Raw genomic sequence first — 24,838 nt, 5'->3', positions numbered from 1 at the left:
TCCCTAAAACTGATGCACCTGAAAATGTCCTCCAATTTAGGCCTATAGCTTGTTGCAACACAATATACAAATGTGTTGCCAAGGTTATTTGCAATAGGCTATGTTCTATTCTGCCTGACATCATTAGCCACTCCCAAAGTGCATTTGTGAAAGGTAGGGACATTGTTGGGAACATTATACTCACTCAAGATTTCATCAAGATGTATAAGAGAAAGGCCTGATCACCCAGAATCCTGATGAAAGTGGATTTACAGAAAGCCTATGATAGTGTTGAATGGTCTTTCTTGCATGAGATGCTTGATGCTTTGGATTTTCCCACTCATATGGTGGAGCTTTTAATGCAATGTGTGTCCATTACCACATACTCCATTTCCCTTAATGGTAATTTGTTTGGCTTTTTTCAGGGCAAAAGAGGATTGAGGCAGGGTGATCCCCTCTCACCCTTGCTGTTCACTATTTGCCTTGAGTATTTGAGCATATTACTTGAGTGGGTTCAGACCAAGCCTGAGTTTAGATTCCATCTCTTCTGAAAGAGGGTAAAGTTAAGTCATCTGTGCTTTGCAGATGACTTGATTATATTTTGTAGAGGGGATAGACAGTCTATGGTGCTCTTGTTGAGAGCTTTTAAAACGTTCTCTAAAGAATCTGGGTTGAACATGAATCATAGTAAGTCTAATATTTATAGAAATGGTGTTGAGGAGAGTACTATGATGATGCTTGAAAGAATCTCTGGAATGAGAAGAGGGAAGATTCTTTTTAATTATTTGGGAGTGAATATCACTCCTAAGAGGCTTGGGGTGGAAGATTGTCACTGCCTCATTGAGATAATTAGTGCTCGAATTCAAGGCTTAGGAGCCAGGAAGCTTGACAGGGCTGTCGTGTACCTATCAAAAATAAACTAACTAAACTAACTATATAGCTAGGGAAGTCAGGTCGATCTCCTCAGGGAGGCAAGATATCTGTAAAAGTCCGTCTATTTGGTCACAAATGGGGGGTTGTTTAACTTGGTTTTCTAAACTAAAAGGTTTAAAGGAAACAGAAGCAGAGCAAGAGCAGTAAAGGCAGGAAAATAGAATTAAACTATCAAATAGAGAAGGGTCATGTCAGGATTTCGGTTCACTATGGTAGTCCAGTGACTCAACTGTAAACAACTTAGACAAATTAATGCGAGACGGATATGGAAAGGTCCTTTCGGTCCACTTTCTACCCTAAACTTCCACTAACTTAACTTCCGTCCTGGTCAGGGTAGTCTACTGTTCATAGCAGGCCTATTTAGTCCAATCTTCCGATCCAGGATTAAATTTAGCCAGATTAAAAGGGTGACTCAGAAGCGTGCACTCAACTAAGTCGGTACAATACAGTTAAATTGCTATGGTGACAGAATCTCACAATTAATCCATCTAACCTATTTACTACATCGTCACATTTCTACCGTAGATCCCCTAATCCCAACATGAATTAGATTTAGCTACTCATATCGCTATTAATACTATCAAAACTAACAGAAGATAAATAACTAGCATTCAACATATTAAAACGATATTTAAATTGCATAAAAAGTAAATTAGGGCAGAAATTAAATAAAGCAAAACAAGTAATTAAAGTGAACAAAAGAGAGATTATTATTAACAAAGAGAAAGAGATTACAATCGTGAGAATCCGGCGTAAATAACACACAAATCCGAGCGAAATAATCCCGAAAATAAAGTTACAGTGAAGTATGAAAATGATAGATGAAAAACAGAGAAAAAGTGTCGATGATGAAAGAATAGATAAAAGATAGATAGCTAATGACCTAGTAACGTAAGCTTAAATAGAAAATAAACTAAGTCCAAAAGCTAAAACAAGCTTACGGGCTAATTAAAGCCCACGCCAGACCAAACCACTCGATCGAGTAGAATAAATTCACTCGATCGAGCAAAACTCCAGAAAATCTACTCGATCGAGTAGAATAGTTACTCGATCAAGTAACCTCTCTTTTCAGCACTTCTTGATCGAGTATAAAAGTGCTCGATCGATCAACCAAAGACGTAGAAACCATTTGATCGAGTAATAAAACCACTCGATCGGATGTTCTTCCTTCAAATCAGCTTAGACTCGTGTCCGACTGCCTCGTAAACCGTGTCTTCACGCATCCCAATGCAGAAACTCACTCCAGAAAATCCCGTCTCCTCAAAATGCATGCAAAAAGGACGAAAAATGGTACGATTCCACTACTTTCGCGTTCATTTCTACAAAACGGACAAAACGAACCAAAGTAGACAATTCGGGGCATAATCCAATATAAACAGTACAAAATTGCACGGAAATACGTGCTAAAGTAGGCTAAAAAGGCTATACAAAATGCACGTATCAAATCTCCCCAAACCGAACCTTTACTCGTCCTCGAGTAAACTAAAATGCAACTAATGGAACGGAAATGAAAACTCAGAGCTAGCTTAACTTGTCTACTTGAACCAATTTAATGCAACAAAATTTAACAGTCATATCTAAGCAGTCAATACGAAAACGAGTTATAAGCCGTTTAGAAATATAGCCAACTTATCGACCTTGCAAGATCAACAAAATCGGACTCTCTCGTGGTCACTCTTCTCTCATGAATCAAAGGGTGAATATTATATATAAAAGAGAGAAAGAAAGACAGTCACTCACCTAACTGCGACCTACATAGCATGCATGCAACAAAAATGAAAGACAATTGAAGTACTATTGCACACACTCCAACCAATAATGTCCGTCACAGCCGAGGGCTTACAAATAATATGGGAATAGTGAGGTTCAGGTGAGAAAAGGCAAAACAAGTTATGGTAATGTGGAGGTAAAAGCGTCAAGCTAGTTCCTAACAGGACCATATAAAACCATCCGAATCTCAACTGACTGAAAAATAAAGTACAAGTGCCCTTCATTTGGCACACATCTCACTAATCTCATACACAATCTCCTCAAAAATATGGAATAAAAACGGAGGAGTTAGACGGTCACAAACTTTCCTTTTTTTAACACCGTCTAAATGAAACAAATGATATAAATCAATTATTTTTTCAACTCTTTTTTTTTTTTTCATTTTCACGTGAATCACAACCTTTTTCATTCATTTTTTTTTCTTTTTTTTTTTCCTTTCACTTTCTCCTTCCTCAATTTACACCAACTCCATACAAAAAGATACGGGCCAAACTGCAGATGGAAATCATACCACAAAAGACATACTAAACTAGCTATACTAGGCAGGCTCAGTTTGGGATGTAGCTAATCGGTCAAAAGGGCAAGTTTTGGCTTAAGTGGAGCTGAATGGGTGAAAAATATAAGGAAAAGGGAAAATTTGCAAGCACCTCCCTGCATGTGACACCAACCACAAACCTGAATGTGTGCATTTGACAAGAAATTGAATGCCATAAAAGTGCAAAAATGATGAACATGCTATGCAAGGAGTACTACTCTCAATTCGTAATGAACTGGTCATGAATGTCACCAGTTATGGGCTCTAAACCTCAGAATTTATGGACTAGCTTGACAATTTATCAGGTCAAGTCTAAACAGTCAGCTATATTTGAACAAGAACTCGTAGACTATGCGTATGACAAAGATAATAACTATCAACAGAAGTGCAAAAATCAAGTAAAATGACATGTTATAGTGCAGTTTCATCACGGAAATCTACCGTTCCGACTCAACCTATATGCAAAAATAAACGTGAAAATTTTTAAATTTTTGAAATTTTTCTAATTTTTTTGATTTTTTTTTATGAAATAAATAAACAATGCAAGCTGAAATAGATAAACATGAATGCAAAACAAATGCAAATGCAGACTTAAAAGGATTCAATACCCTCCCCAAACCAAAACGGACAACGCCCTCGTTGTCCTCCAGCAGATATATACAGGGGACAAAAATAAAAGAGTGAGATGGACATACAAAACACGAACTTCCCCAAACCAGCCAGAAAACTGGGGAAGTGAGTAGACCAGTAGCTACTCGTCAGCCTCCTCGTCGCTGTCGCGCACGTCCTCCACCCTCACTGTGTAGTCCGGGTCCACCACCCGCTCTCTCCTCCTCCTCTGCTCAGCTCGAGCTCTCTCCGCTGCCACCTCCGAGTCCTCGTCGTCCTCCTCCTCCTCAGCAGACTCTGGGTACCCCTCAGCTAGGTACCGGTAAAAGGAAGGGTGTGGCCAACCCTCTGGGATCGGACGGTGTCGACTCAAGTGGTACTCGTATAGAGGAAACAAAGTCAAAGCTAAGTCCCGCTCCATACGAGCCTCTCTCTCTGCAATCTCAACTAACAAACCGTCACGACGCCCTTGGTCCATGACCGAGGACGCCTCAAAGGGTGGTGGAGGTACAAAATTAGCCGGTAGAACCGATTGTGTCTGTGTCTGGTCGGCGGGTGCGGGAGTAGTAGTGGAGATAGGGATCGGGGTAGGTGTAGGAGTGGCCGTGGAAGGCTGGCCGCTCCCAGAAGGTGTGGACCCCTCTCCAGTCTCAAGTCTGTGCCACTTCTTAGTGGCGGGTAAAGTAGTAAGTGGTCGGAGTGAAAGGTGGTAGTCAGGCAGAGGTGGCAGTCGGGCATCCCGTGCAACAGTAGGAAAAGGGGCTAGACGGGGGAGAGTGGGGAAAGGTAAGTCCACAGACAGGGAACCGTCTATCTTCCATGTCTGGAAGTCTGTGGTCAGCCAATGCTGAGAGTGCATGGTAGCCAGGCTCAAATACCTCTCTCCCGGGAGGTACGGTAAGTCACGAGGCCAGACAGGGAAAAGGGAACGGGCAAGAATGGTGGCCATGCCACCGCAGGCAATAGATCCCGTGACCTTCATCCCCTGGGCCTGGAAGTACTGGGTGGTCAGATAGGCGGTGTTGAGGGTAAAAGAACCCTCGTAGTCAATGTTCAGGTAACCGCCTAAGATGGAGAGCTCGTTGTTGATGATGTTGTTTGGCTCATTTCGGCCAAAAATGGTACTCCCCATCAGTCTAAGAAAGTAACGGGCAGGGGGAAGGTAGACCTGTGCGAGCTTTCGCTCGGGAAAGGTGGTCTAGGCCAAGGTCCGCCAAAGCTGACGAACGACCCTCCTAGGGGCGGTAGCGTCGCCCGTAGAGGAAAGTCCAAGTCTGCTACCAAAATCCTCCAAAGTCATCGAAAAAGTCCGGTTGAACAACCGGAAAGACACAGAAGAACTAGTGGGGGCAGCGACGTGTGCCCCGGAGGAGAAGGTAAAGGAGCTGAGGAACTCAAGACTCAACTCCAGAAAGGTACGGCCACTCATAGTAATGAGTCCGGCCATCCCCGTGCCCCGTACAAGCTCACAAACTGACTCGTAGATGCCTAGTCTCTCAAGTGCCGGTTTATCTAAGAACCGGGTAGGTAAAAACTCACATCCAAGGAAGTTATAAAACATATTACGATGTACACCGTTAACGAAAATTACCTGCGGGTAGTCGGGGTAAGAGTCGAGGGAGTTGTCCCCTCGGACAGTGACCGTGCCAGAAGGAGCAGCAGAAGTAGAAGTAGCAGGAGCTGGTGTAGCACGAGCACGTCCACGACCTCGGCCCCGGCCTCTCGAACCCAAAGTAGAAGCCCGTGCAGTGATGGCGTGAGGAACTAGAACTGCTCTAAAGGCGGCTGCAGCTGCAGGTGAGTCCGTCGTGGTGGAAGTAGAAGCTGTGGCTGCTGTGACCACCACTGAAGAAGAAAGACTAGCAGTAGTGCTAGCAGTGGTGGTGGCTGTGACTGAAGTGGCAGCCGAAACAGAGCTAGCAGCAGTGCTAGCTGGCGTAAAAACAGTACCGGCGGCTGAAACTAAGAACACAAAAGTGTTGGCCGGTGCGAAGACGGTAGTAACAGCAGGGTCTACCGTCTCAGACAGAGACAAAGACGGACTGGTGGAAGAGCTCGACGAAGGCATCGAGCTAGAATCCATCCTGAATAAATAGGGCAGGGGAATTGATAAGAAAATAGCAGCTAAACAGCATGAAAATCATCATGAAAACGGCATGAAAATTCCCCTAACCAGTCGAAAAATTCGACCCACAGCACAAAAATTCCCAACTTTTCCTCAAAATTTTGAATAAGAGCATGTAAACAGCGATAGGGGATGGTAGCAAGTTACAGCAATAAATTGAGTAAATGACAGCAGCAAAACCAGGTGACAGTCGAAAATTTCGACTGTAATGAACCCGTATCGCTTATTTCTCGCAAAATTCGAAATTAAACATGTAAAAGCAAGGAGGCATGGGATTAAGCATCAAGTAAGCTAAATAGGGCAAACAAGCACAGTCAAAGTCGAAAAACTCGACTAAACAAGGGATTTCAAACCCTAATCCTAATTCACCTCATAAAAATGCGAATTTAGTGAAATTAAAATTCAAAAAGGTGTAGGAGATACTTACTTGATGAGAATGAACCTACAAATTGCAATTAATCGACAAACAACAAGCAGAAATGGCGATTTTTTGATCGAAAAACCGCAAAACCTAAAATCCCCAATAGACCGAGTAAAATAACGAAAATCAGAGGGAAAGTAGAGGGCTTTTGATGATTAATTAGCAGGTAGCAAAATGTAGGTGACGGATTTGGCAAATGGGCAAGATATATGAGGGATTTGGGGTATTTTTGATCGCAAAAGGGAAGGGTGTCGAAAATTTGGAGGTAAAATGAAATAAGAGACCAAAAATGAGGAAGTTAAAGAAAACTCCCTGCGTGTCAATTCCCATCTCACTCGATCGACTGGTTTAGAACTGCTCGATCGAGGACTTTATGGATCCATCTACTCGATCGAGTAAAAATTTACTCGATCGAGAACTCCCCATTTCTGCTTTACTCAATCGACTAAAATGGAATCACTCGATCGTCCACTTTTCACTCGATCGAGTACAAAAAGTACTCGATCGAGCTCTTTTCCTCGTGTAAGCTCTTGAATTCGTCATTCTTCCTTGGAATTTGCGTAAAATTCCCCAAACCTGCATAGAAACACTCGCAAAAGTATCCCAAAATACCAAATACGCAAAGTAACAGTCTATAGTCTCTAATCTACGCTAAAAATTGTCTAAATTCTAATTGTCCTAATTAAAAGCAATAAAGTTTAAAGGAAAATTTAAAACAAATTGTTTTTACAAGTTGGTACACGGGGCATTTCCCCGCTCACTTCCCAAGGCAATTCAGTAGCCCCTCGGAGGGCTCCTGACTGGAGGACGTCACCTCAGCAACATTGATCGTCCTCTTCAGCTTCCATGAGCTTGAACTTGAATCATTAGGAGGAGAATAGTTGACATCTACATATGCGCGAACTTTTCTCATCCTTACTCCTTTCTCACCGGCTTTAACACTGTCACTCCCACCTTGACTGACATTAATTGCACAACAACCCTTGACAGCTCCTGCATTATTTTCATCTGTACCTGCAGCAAGGAAAACAGACGAACTTTCCTCCTTTTTGCTCTCAACCTGAGGCGGAGGGGTCACAATAGCAGCACAATGCTCCAAATTTTCATTTAGGGTGTAAATAATAGGGTCAATAGAAGAGAGGGCATTGCAAGGCCGAGCTTGCATGGGAGACCTCCGGAACTTAGACTGATGGAATATCAGCTCCTCGTCCCCAACCTGAAAAGTCAATGTCATGCCCCCGACGTCTATTACTGCACGGGCAGTAAACAAAATGGTCTTCATAAAATAATAGGGGTATGGGCATCTTCGGGGATGTCAAGTACAACAAAGTAGACGGGAATAAAGAACCTCCCGATCTTAACAGGTATGTCTTCTATTACAACTAGTGGCCGTGATATGCTACGGTCGGCCATCTGAACAGTCATGTTTGTGCAATTAAACTTTGTCAAACCAAGTCTCTTAGCCAGAGACGGCGGTAGGACACTCACGCTAGCGCCAAGATCGCATAACGCGTTATCAATCAAATGGGTACCAATATGACACGGAATTGAGAAACTACCCGGGTCTGACTATTTGGGAGGTAACTTATTCTGAACTAGGGCCGTCCCTACCTCGGTCAAAGCTACCGTCTCATGATCATGAATGTGTCTCTTACGCGATAAAATTTCTTTCATAAATTTAAGGTAAGAGGGTACCTATGTCAGCAGTTCGGCGAATGTCACAGTGACCTGCAAGCTTCTTAGGATTTTGGCAACTTTGCCGAATTGTTGATTAGATTTAGTACTCTGCAGACGCCTCGGGAAGGGAACCGTGATGGGTATCTCGAGTCCCTTGTTCCTCTCTTCCAACGAGTCAGCCGGATCAAGCTCCATATCCTTCGGACACTTCTTTCCTCTCGAACGAGGTCTTTGAGGTGATTTCTCACTCGATCGAGCACTAGCAGGCTCTCGATCAAGCTGTTCCGTATCCATACTACTCGATCGACCAAAATTCCCATTTGATCGAGTAGTTTCTTCAACAAAGTCACTCGATCGAGCAGAAATTTCACTCGATCGAGCAGTTCCTTTTTCCTGTTCACTCGATCGAGTAGAAATTCCACTCGATCGAGTACTTTCTTCAACACTTTTACTCGATCGACCCCCAAAAACTAGTCGATCGAGTACTTTCTTAGCCGTCAGCTCCTTTTCTTCACCAGAACACTGTTTATTAGCAGTTATAACCTTCCACGGGTCTGATTTCAACACTTTCGGTCCCTCATATGAACGACCGCTTCTCAATTTGATTAAATTTATCGTCTCATGTGGATTTTTGTCAGCTTGTGACGGTAAATGACCCGGTTTCCTTGCAGATTGGTTCGCGGCTAACTGGGCAACTTGAGTTTCAAGTGCCTTGATGGATGCATCTTTCTGTTGATCACTCAGCTGCCACTCCTTTGTAAAAGATTGCAACATCGTCTTTAGCTCACCTATCTCACTCACCCCTCCGGAAGATGATGCACCGTGATTAGGAGGAGGGAAGGAAGGAGGCTTCTGAAAGCCTTGTTGATTCTTATGTGGAGGAACATACGACTGCTGCTGGTGCAGAGGAGGGGTAGGATTAAGCACATTTTGACTTGTCCACCTCAAATTGGGATGGACTGCCCTTTGGTTATTATAATAGGAACCCCCTCCTTGCCTATATTGTTGAAAGGCAAGGACCTGTTCCTTCTCTGTAAGACAGCCAATAGCAGTATGGCCGTCATTGCTCCCACACCTCTCACATGTGATGGTCTCCCCTCTAGTAAGCAAATGGACCGTCTGAGGCTCCCCAGCAGAATGTAACTCCAACTTGTCAAATCTAGCATTTATGGCATCTAGCTGAGCCACAACTTGCTTATCAACTGCATGAACTGTTCTAATACCATCCCTCGGGTTTCCATACTCAGCACTGTGATTTGCCATCTCTTCAACAAGGGCACATCCCTTATCATCGTCAATGTTCTCTTGGAATCTCCCATTAGATGACGCATCAAGTATGGCTCTGTGATCATCGTACATCCCATTGTAGAACTGGTTAGACAAAAACCACAGATAAAAACCATGGTGAGGAATAGACCTCACTAACTTCTTGAACCGGGACCATGCTTCATATAAAGTTTTATCAGGTGCCTGCTTGAAACTTGTAATCTTTTCCCTCAGCTGATTGGTGCGTTGTGGAGGGAAATATCTCTTCTAAAAAGCAAGAGCAAGGTTCTCCAAGTTGGTAACCCCTGCGGCCGCGCGGTCCAGATCCGTCAGCCACTCCCTGGCTGAGACAGTCAAAGAAAAAGGAAACAAAACCTCCTTAATCTTGTCTTGAGTTACCCCCTTTGTGGCGGGGATAGTAGAACAGTAGTCTGTAAAGACCTCCTTGTGCTTCCTTGGGTCTTCACCTGCCACACCTCTATAGATATTTCTCTCCACTAGATTGATATAGGAAGGACGGATGTCAAATGTATTCCCATCCTCAGTCTGGAGATTGAAACCCTTTGGAATTGAAGCTGCTTTAGGCTCCGAGTGACTAGCAATGTTCGGCATCTTTACAGGTTGATCGGCAGAAATAGGAATGTCTTCTACTAAAGACTGGTCTTCTGCGAAAAGAAAATGGTGAAGCTCTGGTTCATAAGTACTCAAGTCTTCCTTTTGTGATTTTCTCTGCAGACGGAGTCTATGCCTGAATAGTCTCTCTGGCTCTGAATCAGCTGAAACTAACTCAAACCTGTCTGACCTGGGCATAAACAACACTGAAAGAAAATAAATAAGAACTGCCTCAAGGAATAAAAATTCCCTGAGATGGATAAAATAAACGAAACAAAGACGGATAGGGCAATTGCCTCCCCGACAACGACGCCAAAATTTGACAGGGCTGTCGTGTACCTATCAAAAATAAACTAACTAAACTAACTATATAGCTAGGGAAGTCAAGTCGATCTCCTCAGGGAGGCAAGATATCTGGAAAAGTCCGTCTATTTGGTCACAAATGGGGGGTTGTTTAAATTTGTTTTCTAAACTAAAAGGTTTAAAGGAAAGAGAAGCAAAGACAAGAGCAGTAAAGGCAGGAAAATAGAATTAAACTATCAAATAGAGAAGGGTCATGTCAAGATTTCGGTTCACTATGGTAGTCCAGTGACTCAACTGTAAACAACTTAGACAAATTAATGCGAGACGGATATGGAAACGTCCTTCCGGTCCACTTTCTACCCTAAACTTCCACTAACTTAACTTCCGTCCTGGTCAGGGTAGTCTACTGTTCATAGCAGGCCTATTTAGTCCAATCTTCCGATCCAGGATTAAATTTAGCCAGATTAAAAGGGTGACTCAGAAGCGTGCACTCAACTAAGTCGGTAGAATACAGTTAAATTGCTATGGTGACAGAATCTCACAATTAATCCATCTAACCTATTTACTACATCGTCACATTTCTACCGTAGATCCCCTAATCCCAACATGAATTAGATTTAGCTACTCATATCGCTATTAATACTATCAAAACTAACAGCAGATAAATAACCAGCATTCAACATATTAAAACGATAATTAAATTGCATAAAAAGTAAATTAGGGCAGAAATTAAATAAAGCAAAACAAGTAATTAAAATGAACAAAGGAGAGATTATTATTAAGAAAGGAGAAAGAGATTACAATCGTGAAAATCCGGCGTAAAGAACACACACATCCGAGCGAAATAATCCCGAAAATAAAGTTACAGTGAAGTATGAAAATGATAGATGAAAAACTGAGAAAAAGTGTCGATGATGAAAGAATAGATAAAAGATAGATAGCTAATGACCTAGTAAGGTAAGCTTAAATAGAAAATAAACTAAGTCCAAAAGCTAAAACAAGCTTACGGGCTAATTAAAGCCCACGCCAGACCAAACCACTCGATCGAGTAGAATAAATTCACTCGATCGAGCAAAACTCCAGAAAATCTACTCGATCGAGTAGAATAGTTACTCGATCGAGTAACCTCTCTTTTCAGCACTTCTTGATCGAGTATAAAAGTGCTCGATCGATCAACCAAAGACGTAGAAACCATTCGATCGAGTAATAAAACCACTCGATCGGATGTTCTTCCTTCAAATCAGCTTAGACTCATGCCCGACTGCCTCGTAAACCGTGCCTTCACGCATCCCAATGCAGAAACTCACTCTTGAAAATCCCGTCTCCTCAAAATGCATGCAAAAAGGACGAAAAATGGTACGATTCCACTACTTTCGCGTTCATTTCTACAAAACAGACAAAACGAACCAAAGTAGCAAATTCGGGCCATAATACTATATAAACAGTACAATAATGCATGGAAATACGTGCTAAAATAGGCTTAAAAGGCTATACAAAATGCACGTATCAAAGCTCTCCTATGCTGGCAGAGTTGTCCTCATCAAATCTATTCTCAGCACCCTGCACAATTACTGGGCGCGCATCTTTATTTTACCAAAGACTTTTATTAATAGAATTGAAGTATTGTGCAGGAAGTTCTTATGGCATGGCAATGACAGTAAAGGGAGCCTAGCTCTGGTTGCCTGGGATCAGGTTTGCCAATCTGCTAAAAAAGGAAGGCTTGGTCTGAAGCATCTGTACTGGTGGAATGTGGCAGCAGTTGCCAAATATGTTTGGTGGCTTGCAATTAAAACTGACCACCTGTGGTTTTGTTGGATACATGCTGTGTACATCTAGCATCAGGACTGGTTTGCATATACACCTGGTTTTGGTGCTAGTTGGGCTTGGAAAAAAATCTGTTGGGTAAAGGGGGTCATTAAGCTTCTTCCCCTAAATCAAGGGACAGGTGCCTATACTATCAAACAGGGTTATCATTGGCTTGTTGAGGAGGGTACTGATAAGGAGTGGTATCCTTGGATCAGTAACTCTTTAATTATTCCAAGGCATAAGTTCTATATTTGGCTGATTTCTCAAAGGAGATTGCTAACTATGGATAGGCTCATGAGGATGGGAATTGTGCAGGATAATGTTTGTTATCTTTGTGATGATGCTGCTGAATCACTAGATCACCTCTTCTTTCAGTGTCCATTCAGTAGTAGATGTCTGAGTTTGATGCAGGACTAGTTAATGATAATGCTGCCTAAGCAAGGATTTATTGAGTGGTGGGTTCACTATAGAACCCAATCTCTTGTGATGAAGCAGGTGGTGGCTCTGGCTTTGGCAAGTTTCTGTTATCAGATTTCGACTAGCAGGAACAAGTGTCGATTTGATGGACTAGTACCACTTCCTTGTGTGCTAGTACTTAAATGCAAAGCAGAGATCATTCTGACACTACGTGGGAGCAATATCAAGTCCAAAAATAGTCGAGTCCAAGGATGGGTAGACATGATTTGTATGGGATGAATGTAAGCAGTACTGCAAAATAGTATATGAACATTTTTGTATGGGTGAATTTGCTTAATATATAATACTTACTCTTTCCCCAAAAAAAACATGTAACATAGTACATGTGACATATTGTGTGACAAGTGACAAATTGACAAAATAAAATGGTAGTCCATTTTATACATGGTGACCGAAATGGAGGGAGTAGTAGAGGATTGTGGTTGATTTATTTTATGTGATAAAATAGCATAATCATACCTAGTCTAACTAGTCTTACACCTATTATGTCTTGTGAAGAACAAAAGGAAAAGCAAGTGCCATGCATTGGCCTTGTGATCCTTCCTAAACCGTCACCTCCTTTGGCATATAGAGAAATTGTTTTCTCTATTATTCATTCATTCATTACATGCAATTTTGCTCTTCTCTCCCACTTCTCTCTAAAACAAGCTTTTAGAAATATTAATTTGTTCATCTAATATTATAATAAACATTGGATTACTAGTGTAGTAATAAACATAATATTGTAATCATTTTAAGGATACTCGTGTATTAATCTAGTTGATTAATATACTAGTTTAAGGGACTTGTCTTGGGTGCAATCAAAAGGAGAATCTCTACATTGGGATTTTGGAGGATCGTCCATTACATTTTAGCTCAAGAACAAATAAGGAAGGTGACCTTATTTGTGCCCATATTTTCGAGCCATATAACAATGTAAGGGACATTGTTTTTCTTATTTAATCTCTTATTTAGTTATGCATGCACTAGATCTAAAGAACACATATTAAAAAGTTAATTAGTTCAATATTAGAAGAGTCTAATAATAGGTATATGAACCTAACAATGTCTGGGCGTGTCCCGGTACCAGTGTGGTTGACGGTATGTCTGGGCTTGTCCCGGTACCAGAGAGGTTGTCGATATGTCTGGGCGTGTCCCGGTACCATGGTGGCGGTTGTTGGATATCATGTTATTCATATCATAGTCATGTTGTATGTTTACACACTTGAGTCATGTCACACTTTATTTATTTGTTGAAACTGACGTTTGTTGTGTCTGTGCATTGTCACCTATCTCTTTTGGGGTGGCCTGTGTCGATCCATATGATATCCTTAGGTCATATGGGGAGCAGGTTATGTTCAGGTTGTTTAGATAGTACGTGGGAGACGGGACGAGCATGATGATATTACGAGATGAGTCTAGTTGGCTAGAAGAGTATAGATGTCACGAGTTGTATTTTATTTATTCAATTGTTTACGTTTATGTAATTCACTAAACATTATATTAATAAAATGTTCTTTGATTGGAGTTTGGAAACCCTACCTCGGGAAACCGAAGTGGTAACGCTCCAATTATCTTGGCCGGATAGTTGGAGTGTTATACCTGTATTGAGGGACACTCGTCTTGACTTAAGGACGCCCGTCATCGGCTTGGGGATGCCCGGGCCAGTTTTGGGACACCCGTCCTGAGCTGCTCTTCTTCTTCTCCTTGTTTGGCTGCCCCCTAATCTGTGGGGGTCCTTCAGGGGTCATGGGGATCCTTTGTTATTGCCCAATTCCTTGTTTTATTGTCTTAGGCCTTTAGTGTTAGTCTCCTTTTCAATACTTGGTCGTTGAATGTTATCAATTTACCTCCGTTTCACTCCGTTTAGGCAAAGTTAGCATCCTCTCCTACAAAAGGGCACCAAACCTCATAGAATATACATAAAAAGAAGCTAAAGACAAGAAACGACTCAAATACACACTAGAAAGCATAGGAACTAGGCTAGTTAGGGGACTAAATGTGCGTAAATAGGAGTCACATCAGGAAATAACCAATCGGGTGAAGAAATACACCCGTAGGAAATATACGGAGTAAAAATATCCTAACACTAGAGGAAGTATCCAAAAGTGGGAAAATATGGGGCTTGAGCCCGCAAATAGCGAATTTGTAACGAATTAAAACAAGACCTGCTGGAGAATAGGCGCAACAGAGAATAGGCCCAGGGAAAGGGCGCAACAAACACTGCATTTTCTCCCGAGCTTGTGCGTGCCTCAGTAAAACAGAACGTAGCGCGAGTTCTTTTTCATTTAAACAAAACGTTTCTTCTTCTTCTTCTTCCTCTCGAAAAAACCCGAATAACCAACCAAATTTCACAAAAAATAGATCAAAATCCACCACAAATCATAACAAATCCAGGTATGTATCTCGTCTTTACTTTACATTGCATTTGTAGCTTGAATTAGGATAGGAAATCAGGGTTTTCATCCCCAAAACTTTCGAAAATTTAGGGGTTCCGTCCCAAATGAATTTTTCCCTTGAACTTGACATTAGAAATGCGTAATTGAACATGCTAGGAGCCTAACCATGCATTCATTTTGAATTTTCGTTGAGTTTTGATGAAGTGAGACCAAAATGAGACGATCTTTGTTAAACCGCTTCAAAGGACTTGAAAATGGCCTTATACTAGTCGATTTTTGATAAAACTTGATGTTTTAGAACCCTTGGATTATGGGCAAAGTTCCTATCATATCAGAATTTGGGTTTGTGACAGGTCTTCCGGGACACTTTTTACGGGGGTTTTGGCCATAGTAGCGGAATGCTGCCGAAATTTCGGCTCGTAGCCATGACTAAGCTTGGTTTAGATACGTAGGAACGTAATTTTATCACTTTCGTCGACTTTTCTGATGGTAGGGCTCGAGAAATTGGCTTGAAAAGACGGTTTAAAATGACCTGTAAACGCTTTGATTCGCTTTCTTTTTGTAGAGGACGTACGTTCTACCTCGGGGCGAGACCGTATGGAGGCGGATGTCGATCCCCTTACGACCATGGTGGTTCATATGGGGGATATGGAGGAAGAGGGAAAGGTGGTCAGGAGGGCTAACGTAAGGAGGAGGGGGCGTCAGCTTGTGCCTACGCCTCAGTGGGCTAATATGGGATGGCCGACATCTCGTTTTGGCAGCGGAGAGTCACTTGTCGTTCTGTGCGGCAAGAAGCATGGTGAGATTTGATCTTGTCTTATATCGTATTAAGTCTTTCTTGTATTATTTGCTTTACTTAGCTTGGAAGCTCATAAAATTTTGAAAATGCAGGAGGCCGGGAACATGAGGTCATTTTCCGGGTATACAACCATGATGGAGGCCTACGAGAAGCTGTCGGAGGAGGATAAGGTGATCATCGAGTGCGGGGGCTTCGGACCTTTGGTGAGGGGCGAGAGATCAAGGGGAAGAAGATTTAGGCTAACATGTGCCTGATTCGAGCCTTCCTGGATCGTTTCTGGGACACGACCTCGACTTTCCATATGCCTTTTGGAGAGATCGGGATAACTTTGACGGCAAGACTCCGGCGAGGGTGCAGATGATTGCAAGTGGTGGTATGGTGCCTCCTCCACCATGTACAGCTGAGCAGCGAGCCTGCCTGTGGATATGGTGGTTTCTGTCTTCGATTTACTTCGGACACAAGGGGAGAGGTTGTCGACGAAGCTACTTCCTTTCTTTACTGACTTGTGTAGCCTGCGTCGTTTGGACTAAGTTACTCCTTGCTTCACGGTTCTCATACGGTACATGAGGTCTATGGTTCATCCCAAGATGATGGAGAAGGGGACTTCTCCTACTATTGTCGGTCCAGGTCACATTTTGGAGGTATGAACCTTTCGTTGCTTTTCTTTTACGAATTTGATGGATTTAGAAATGATAAAAAACATTATAAACGAAAGATCGTTTCGAATAGGAAGTGGATAATAATGAAAGATCATTTTTGAATATGAATTAAAATAGGAATTTTGAAAGATCATTTGAAATGAATTTGAATTGTTGGAATGAGAGATTATCTTGAACATGCATGGATAAAAAAAAAAAAAAAAGAGGGTAATGAAAGATCATTTTGGATATGAGTTGAATTATTGGAAAGTTGAATGGTAGATCATTTTGAAAAGAAAATTGAATTTTCGGGAAATTTTGAATTGAATAAAGGATTATTCTTGAATGTACGATCATAAACCATCAATAATGAATGATCATTTCTTCTTTTTAGGCATAGGTGTACTCGTACTTCCCTGGCTTCGCTCCCAAGAGGGCTGCAGACGTGGCGAGGGAGTACCCCGTAGTTAGAGACTGGATCATGTGCCGACAGAAGAGCCAACGGTCTTCTTATGACACTTGTAGGAGGGGTGTTAATGCAGTGCAGCTTAACAGTATAAGCACTTTACTTTACTTTCGATCTTATTTGCTTTAGTAGTGATCTTAGGAATGATCCTTGGTATCCATTTCAGTGGGCGATGAGACCTTGGGAGGACTACGCTGGCACTCCAGGTTTCGTAGCCGACGTTCTCCGACCTAGGAGTTCGAGTAGGCTGCTTCTGACGACACCCATGGGACTTGTGTGGTACCTAGGTGAGCGGTTGGCTCGGCAGTGCCTCAGTGACGCTTATGTGGTTCCCATCAATCCTCCACGGACGATGTTTAGGGAGCCTTCAGAGGCTGAGAGGACAGTTGACCTCGCAGGAGCGAGCGGTGACGCTCTTTTCCTTCCTGAGCTTGAGTACTCAGCGTTTGTTTGGAGGAGCCTCGCGTATTGGCCGATAGTGGTAAGTATACCTCTTTTTTGGCTATTTGAAATGCAAATGATGAATTCTCTTGATTATATCTTGGAAAATGAGAAACTTGGCTTGACAGGAGATCGAGGTGGCGGCCATCGAACCCCCAGCTTTTCCCATGACGTTGGAGTATCCTGGGTTAGCTGGTAGGACGATGCTGATGGAGATTCCGTCTTTTACTAAGGCGGTGACAGAGGCTTGACTCAACGAGTGGCAGCACGTCATGAAGAGGGTAAGCCCCCAGTTTAGACTGTGTTTTTCCTCTTTTGAAATGATCGTGTAAGAACACGATATTAATCCCGGTTTTGTTATTTTTGAAATGGAAATGCAGGTGACACCGTCGAGGCACGCAGAGCTGTGGAGGATGGCCAACCGGTAGTGAGCGATGGTTGTGGAGGCTTTTTCAGGTGGCCCGAGTCGACAGGTATGAACCTCAATTTCTTTCTTTCTTTCTTTCTCTCTTGATATGCATGAACATTTGAAGTACTTTCGGAGTGCTTGCTTTTTCTATGCCTTGTTTACTGTTACTTATCAGCCTTCTCTTCCTTTCAGAGGGAGCGTGAGCTTGATGAGTTACGCGAGGAGACGGCCCGCTTGGCGAGGGAGTTGGAAGTTCGAGATGCTGACTACGCCGTTCTTGTGGCGATGGTGGCAGATTTCAGGGGTCGTCTTGCTGATCATCGTAGCTAGACTTGTATTTTTGTACATTTGTTTTGCTTTCAGGAATGAGCTCGAATTTTGTTGTAAATATGAACATTTTGCTATGTATATATGATGGCCTGCGAGCCATTTACTGCTGTTGGGTATAAAATCTATCGTACTTGCAGGTTAGCTTGTAAATAGATTTGGCATTTTGACGGTTTACGCCGCCATGCTGCCGAAATTCACATAGAAAAATGCAAATTGAACACACGTAGCATAAAAAAATTTGACCTAAACTGCACAAAATGTAACTTGATCAAGTCGAAAATACAGAAAAGAAAATAAAAAAGAATAAAAGTGCCCTATATATTGAGCAAAATGACTTGTCAAACGACGGACTACGGGAGTGCTTCCCCCTTAAAAAAATGAATAGTAAGTTTAAAAAAGTTTGAAAAAAAGTCAAGGAGCGAAATGATGCCGCAAAAAAATAAAAAGTAACGAAATGGGTAAATGTGCTTGTGATGAAATGCGAAATGACGAGATTGTCTTGAAAAGCGAACCCATGTTGGAATCGGATTTCGCAACGGAATCAGAGTAAAAAAAATTGGTAAGGAAATAAAAATCTCCGTATTTTACCAAATAATTCCTAGAGGAATAGGAAATAACAACTAAAACCGGAATAGGAAAGATCCTTGCGGAAATAGCAGGGAGTAAGGCTGGGGACGAGGCGTAACAATTGCTGCGGTGCTTCCAAACGGCACAACATTTGCTGCGTTATCTCTCCAGTTGGCCTCTTCCTGAGCGAATTTAGGAAAGGCCGAATAGTATAAATAGAGGCCTCGGGTTAGCTTCTATTCTCATGATTCTCCCTTCTATTACTCCGTAGCTTAGCAAATATAATAATCGTTCTCAAAAAAATATTTCCAAAAAAAATGGATGCTTTTAAATCCCGACTCAAGGACTGTTTCTTGATGCTTGTCATGAATATTGGAACCCGGATTATCATGTTTTCGTCTTTCCTAGAGGTGAAATTTGTCCTTTTTCCGAAGAATTTGCAGCAATTGGAGGGTGGGATATAGAAAATCTTCCAGCCTTACCACCTAATTTCCAAGGATATAAGAATAATTTTAGCGACCTTCTAGGATTGACCAAAGCTTAGGTGGACCGTCTTGTAACCTTTAAGGGTGTACGAATGTTTGACCTTGTAGACTGTTTCATAGATAGGGAGGACCCTTCTATTTCTTATGCTCCGAGGCGCAGAGCTTTTGGATTTTGCCTTCTTCATTGCTCTGTCTTGATGGGCCATGTTGACGCAGAAATGAGAGGTGACTCACGGTTTTTGGGTATCATTGAGCAAATGGAACTGCATAAGAGCCTAACTTGCTTGGTTTTAGGAGAGATACCCTTACGGTTAGATAACCGAAGGCAAATCGTGAGCTTACTTATCTTGGAAATCCTATCATTTTACAGGTAAAATGATACCGTCTTTTTTCTTCTTTTTTTGTTTGTCCGTTTTTTTTTGGTTTTTCTTTTTATTATTATTATTATTATTATTATTATTATTATTATTATTATTATTATTATTATTATTATTATTATTATTATTATTATTATTATTATTATTATTATTATTATTATTATTATTATTATTATTATTATTATTATTATTATTATTATTATTATTATTATTATTATTATTATTATTATTATTATTATTATTATTATTATTATTATTATTATTATTATTATTATTATTATTATTATTATTATTATTATTATTATTATTATTATTATTATTATTTTGACGTGAGACAGGAAATTAACACTTGCCTCACTTTTGCATATTTGGCTAATGGAACGAACGCGATTGATCGAGCCCCCAGTTGATGTGCCTGGATATCGATCACGATCGATCGTGATGAGGACAAGGCTATACATGGTAGATTTTATTCAAGTTTGCAACTACTAGGAGAACAAACTAAAGAACGAATGGGGTCCGTTGATTAGATGGATCGTCCCTTGGTGGCACCTCAAGGCGTTGAGAGGAGTATCATCCCTTGATCCTACTCGATCTATTCGCATCCCAGGTTTGGAATTTATGGTCAACACTTTTCCGGAGAGGCAGATGAGGCAAGTTGGCATGAAACAGAAAATCCCTAAGCTTGATACCAGTTCGCAGACTGCTTTGGCACACACTTCTGAGTCCTGCCATGAATGGGCGTTGCGTTGGACCCAAAGGAACATGTGGTTTATGCCTGTCCCAGTAGGTTCGTTGTGGGTGTTGGATTCTTATTTGCAGCGGGCCAAGGCTAGCACCTCGGAAGAGCGCGAGAAGTTGAGAAAGCATGAGCCGATTGATTACAAGATTCGCGAAGTGGCTAAACAGAACCAGATATACTTGACGAAGAAGTTGGATTCCGAGTCGTTCGCCCGAAGAAGAAGCCAAAGAATGCTCCTGTTGAGAAGATGATTGTGGATCGAAATGGAAAGGCTAGGCCTCGAGAAAGACCATTGGTGATTAGGTCGGGGAGAATGCAAGAGAGTCCCCCTCGAGGCCGAGACAAGAAGTATGACAAAAATGACAAAGGCAAGGGGAAGATGGAAGAATAGAAATAGCCCAAGTCTTTATTAATTATTAATTATTGTTGTAATAAATGGCGGGATTTTTAGAATCATAGCCTAGCATTTTATTTCAGCATTTTTATATTATTTGGCCTATTATTAATAGATGAATAAACAATTTTTTTTAGGAACGTAAAATCTATTCGCTTTATTTATTATTTCGAATTCCAAGTGCCAAAGCAAATGTCTTTCTATTAAATTTTTGATTAAAAATTAATTGGGTTGTATCCTGTGAAGGATTGCCTACATATTCATTGAAAATCCAGAACGTAGTTCGAAATAGAAAATGTAAAAGAATAAATGTTCCAAGCAAGAGCTTTTAATGAACATAGGGAAAAAGCATGGTGCTTTACTTACTGTTAAGAATACAATTAAGTTATGTTGATGATACTGAGGTTAAATGTAGAAAATGCCAAAATGCAAGAGCGAAGTGGCACGTATCTTAAGGTTTGGCTGTTGCCGTGTATTACGTGTCACAAGATCGGCACGTGGATCCCGCGTGGCGTGTTTTGAGCTCTATTATAAGGGTAATATCGCTTGAGTTGGCCTAGATTAGTCATATTTGAGAACTCATTCCCGTCTAAGTCTGGAATTCTAACCGCACTCCCTAAGAGTATAGATTTGATTAGCTAAGGACCGACCCAATTAGGTTTGAATTTTCCCCTTGGGTCGACTGGTAGAAGAGCTCGGACAGATTTGAGCACTAGATCTCCCTTCTTAATGTTTCAGGGTTTGACTCTCTTGTTGAAAGCGCTCCTAATTCGTGCCTGATATGGTTGAACATTATGCAAGGCACGTAATCTTCGTTCGTCTAAGAGGACGAGTTATTCATACCTGTCCCTATTCCTTTCTGCTTCCAGGATTTGATTTTCGGGTAGAATGCGTAGAGATAGGATCTCCAGCTCTACTGGTTGTACGACTTCCATGCCATAGGTTAGATAGAAAGGAGTAGTCCCAGTGGGCGTTCTGACTGAGGTTCGATATCCCCGTAATGCGAAGGGTATCTTGCTAGGCCAATCTCGATAGTTGTCGATCATTTTCTTGAGGATGATGATGACATTCTTGTTGGCTGCCTCTATCTACTGCACCATTAGTCTGAGGTCGGTAGGGCGAAGAATGATGATTCTTGATTTTGTACTTGGACAACAAATGTTCGGTTTCAGCTTGAAAATGGGACCTGTTATCGCGGATTATCTCATATGGGCACCCATATCGACAGATGATATTGGTTTGTATGAACTTAGCCACATGCATGGATGTCAGAGCAGTATATGATGCTGCTTCTACCCATTTTGTGAAGTAATCTATGGCTACTTAAATGAAACAATGACCACTTGTCCCAGCTAGAGTGGTCTTCTCGATGATGTCAATTCCCCAAGTAGAGAACGGCCAAGGAGATGTCATCGTGTATAGTAGAGAGGGTGGGATGTATTGTACATTCCCGTAGATCTGGCGATTGTGACAATGTCTTACGTATTTGATGCAATCTGTTTCCATTGTTATCCAATAGTATCCTAGACGCATGATCTTCTGTGCCATCATTGGTCCACTCATATGAGGACTACATTCTCCATCATAGACTTCTTCCATAACTTTCTTTGCTTTTGAATGATTAAGGCAAAGCAAAATGACGCCTTGTGGCGGTCTCTTGTATAACTCCCCTTGATTTAGGACATATTGAGAAACTAATGAACGAATCGCTCGTTGTCCCCTGTTATCCATATCGTGTGGGTATGCGCCGTTGAGTTATTAAGTCAGAATGGTCTGATACCAAGGCTCCTCCTGATTTTCGTTTTCATCGTGTAGATACCCGTATCCGTCGATATTGGAATTTATAGAGAACCCGATAAACACCCGATGATGATAGGACACATGTATTCTTCAGTTGTCATTGTCATTATTTTGGCTCGTTTTACGATGTAGAATGAGCGTTGTCGACGGAGTATTTTATTAATTTAAATGATATTTAAATTAAAGCTTTCTTTAAGGTGAATTCAATTTATTTTATTTTATTTTGAATTTATTTTCTCAAAGTTTATTTTATTGAAAATAAAATAAATAATTGATTTGAAAAATCATTTTATGAGTATATTTGATTTGAAAAGTCATTTATTTTAATGTGTTAATCGATTTGAAAAATCGATTTAAAAATCGAAAAAACTCGTTTTAAACACGTGTTTTGGAGCTCGATTATAGCTCGGTTTTTGAGCCCGTTTTCTTTACGAGTTGGCACGAATCTCGAGTAGACTAACCAACCTAAGCCTCTACCCATCCAACCCCAGTTCGAACCCCATAACAACGGCCCAAACCATGCCCCAAATCACCCCCAACAGCCGGCACAAAAACACGAGCAGCCCCCCTGTTTTGCAGCTCAAATCCCGAGCCCAAAACCCGCTCCAAATACCACCAAACCCCGTACCCATTAACCCTAACCCATACCCTAGTATCCTACCCATATTACCTTACCTTAACCACCAAGAAAACCCCTCTCAAACCCTCACAAAAGCTGCTGGACAGCAGCTATGCGTGAATGAGCCCGTCTGCCTCTCCCCCCCTTTTTAACCTACTTTAACTCCTTATAAATACCCCCCCCCCCTTCACCATACATTCATGGCTCTAAGTTCTCCATACATACCACCGTCACTTACAAGATTTAAACTCCAGAAACAAACCCTAATTGCCTCCCAAAAACGCTAGACAAAACCGAAATACAAACAGAGAATCAGTTTGTGTGTCCTCTTTGAAACCATTCGTTCTCCCTTCAAACCCCCATCAAAATTCGAGTTTCTTGTTCCTAATTAACCATACAACATCCATCTACACATTAGACAAAGCTTCACGAGCCAAATTGCCCTTGAGAGTACACGAATTCCCTCGAAAAACAGAGTGTTATACACTCTGTTTTCGCGGCTTTTCCTGTCTGTCCAGTTCTGTTTGTGCTCGTTTTTCGTGCCCTATAACTCAAAACGAGCAGGGATTGTTTTAAGATCTTTGTTCTCCTCTCTTTCTAGTTTTCAAAACATCTTTTAAATCGAATTTTCACCGTGAAACGAGAGAGAAATCGCTGTTTGAAAGTTGTTGTCCAGATTCGATAAAAACGACGGCCTCTCGAGATAAAATCTACCATCGATTACGACCCAAGACGTTGTCAACGATACATGTAGGTTGAGGGTGCAACAAATCCTCCTCTTTCTCCCTTTTATTTCGTTTCTTTATGTTTGTTTTTTATAGTTCGTTTTATTTCGTTTATCGTTTTTATTTATCGTTTAAATTAACTATGAAACTAGTTTAGTCCGAGTATGAGTTAAAGTACCACCATGAACACCCGCGTTGACTTGAGATGGGAAAGAAACCGCTACATCAGTCGGTCGTACACCCCCGTCTCATTTACATATCCTGGTGTTCAAGGTAGGGCATTAATAAAACGAGTTCTAACTTCGCTTTTCGCTTTTGACCCCTCTTTTGTTTCGTGTGATTCGACCCATCTTAGGACCCGTCACATGTTAGTATGACCTCTGATTGTTAACATATAACTCATTTAGATGACATTAGATCAGTTTAATAATCTAATTAGACACTTTAGGGTACATCGACATAGCTTTTAAAACCAATTAACAATTCTGTAACTTAATTGAATACATCTCTCTCTTTCACATAATTTCTCGCTAGCATAAGAGTGCGTGATTAGAACCTTCTTATTAACACTCGATGAGTTAATTTAATTAGCGAACTTGACCTAATTTGACCCCTTAGGCCGTGTAGAATACACCTTTGCGCGACATCCTTCCAATCGATCAACGTTGTTCCTAACTCGTTTTCTAACTTGTTTCCTATCCCATTTCGCAATCATCTATCTAACCTAATTAATCTAACCTAAGGATTAGGGTTGGCTAGAACGTGTAGGCCGTGTTTGGCCGTGTCTTTGTAGTCCTTTTCTCATTTTTTCTTATCTTTATCTCGTTATTTCGTATCTTGTAATTACTTTGTTTATCGAGTCGTGTTTGGTAGTTTGTTTGTAATTAGTTTTACTTTTATCGAGTCAAAACCTCTTCTAAAAACCTTAGTCTTGTTTGGTTAGATGGTTGTGCCCCAATGCAAGTAAGAGCGTAGTAAATCGCATGTTGTTTAAAGCAACATGGCCCGATTTATGCTAATGCATGCTTTGGTGTGTGACCCAATGTCTAATTCGATAAGATTAAGTGAAAGCACGCATTACGAGGAGTGACCCAAGGCCGTGAGTCATGTAAGCCGTGGGCCACCCCTTATTGCACGGTTTCCTAGGACGAATTG

The 24,838-nt window shown here is 41.3% G+C and overlaps 1 protein-coding gene and 1 non-coding gene across 2 annotated transcripts; both read left to right on the top strand.

The window, feature by feature from the left end:
- Positions 1-236: 236 nt before the first annotated feature.
- Positions 237-12,453, top strand: LOC141601249 (uncharacterized). The gene is made up of 4 exons (XM_074421512.1): positions 237-381; positions 565-880; positions 11,862-12,000; positions 12,067-12,453. Exons 1-4 carry the CDS (start codon positions 237-239, stop codon positions 12,451-12,453), a joined length of 987 nt encoding a protein of 328 aa, XP_074277613.1.
- On the top strand, positions 9,446-9,551 carry LOC141603921 (small nucleolar RNA R71). The gene has a single exon (XR_012525756.1). It is a non-coding gene; the product is annotated as a small nucleolar RNA R71 (small nucleolar RNA).
- Positions 12,454-24,838: the final 12,385 nt, after the last annotated feature.

The sequence above is a fragment of the Silene latifolia genome, chromosome 9, assembly GCF_048544455.1.
Source record: "Silene latifolia isolate original U9 population chromosome 9, ASM4854445v1, whole genome shotgun sequence".
In the NCBI taxonomy this organism is placed as follows: Eukaryota; Viridiplantae; Streptophyta; class Magnoliopsida; order Caryophyllales; family Caryophyllaceae; genus Silene; species Silene latifolia.
Note: the sequence above shows the minus strand (reverse complement) of the source record. Positions and strands in the feature narration are given on the sequence as shown.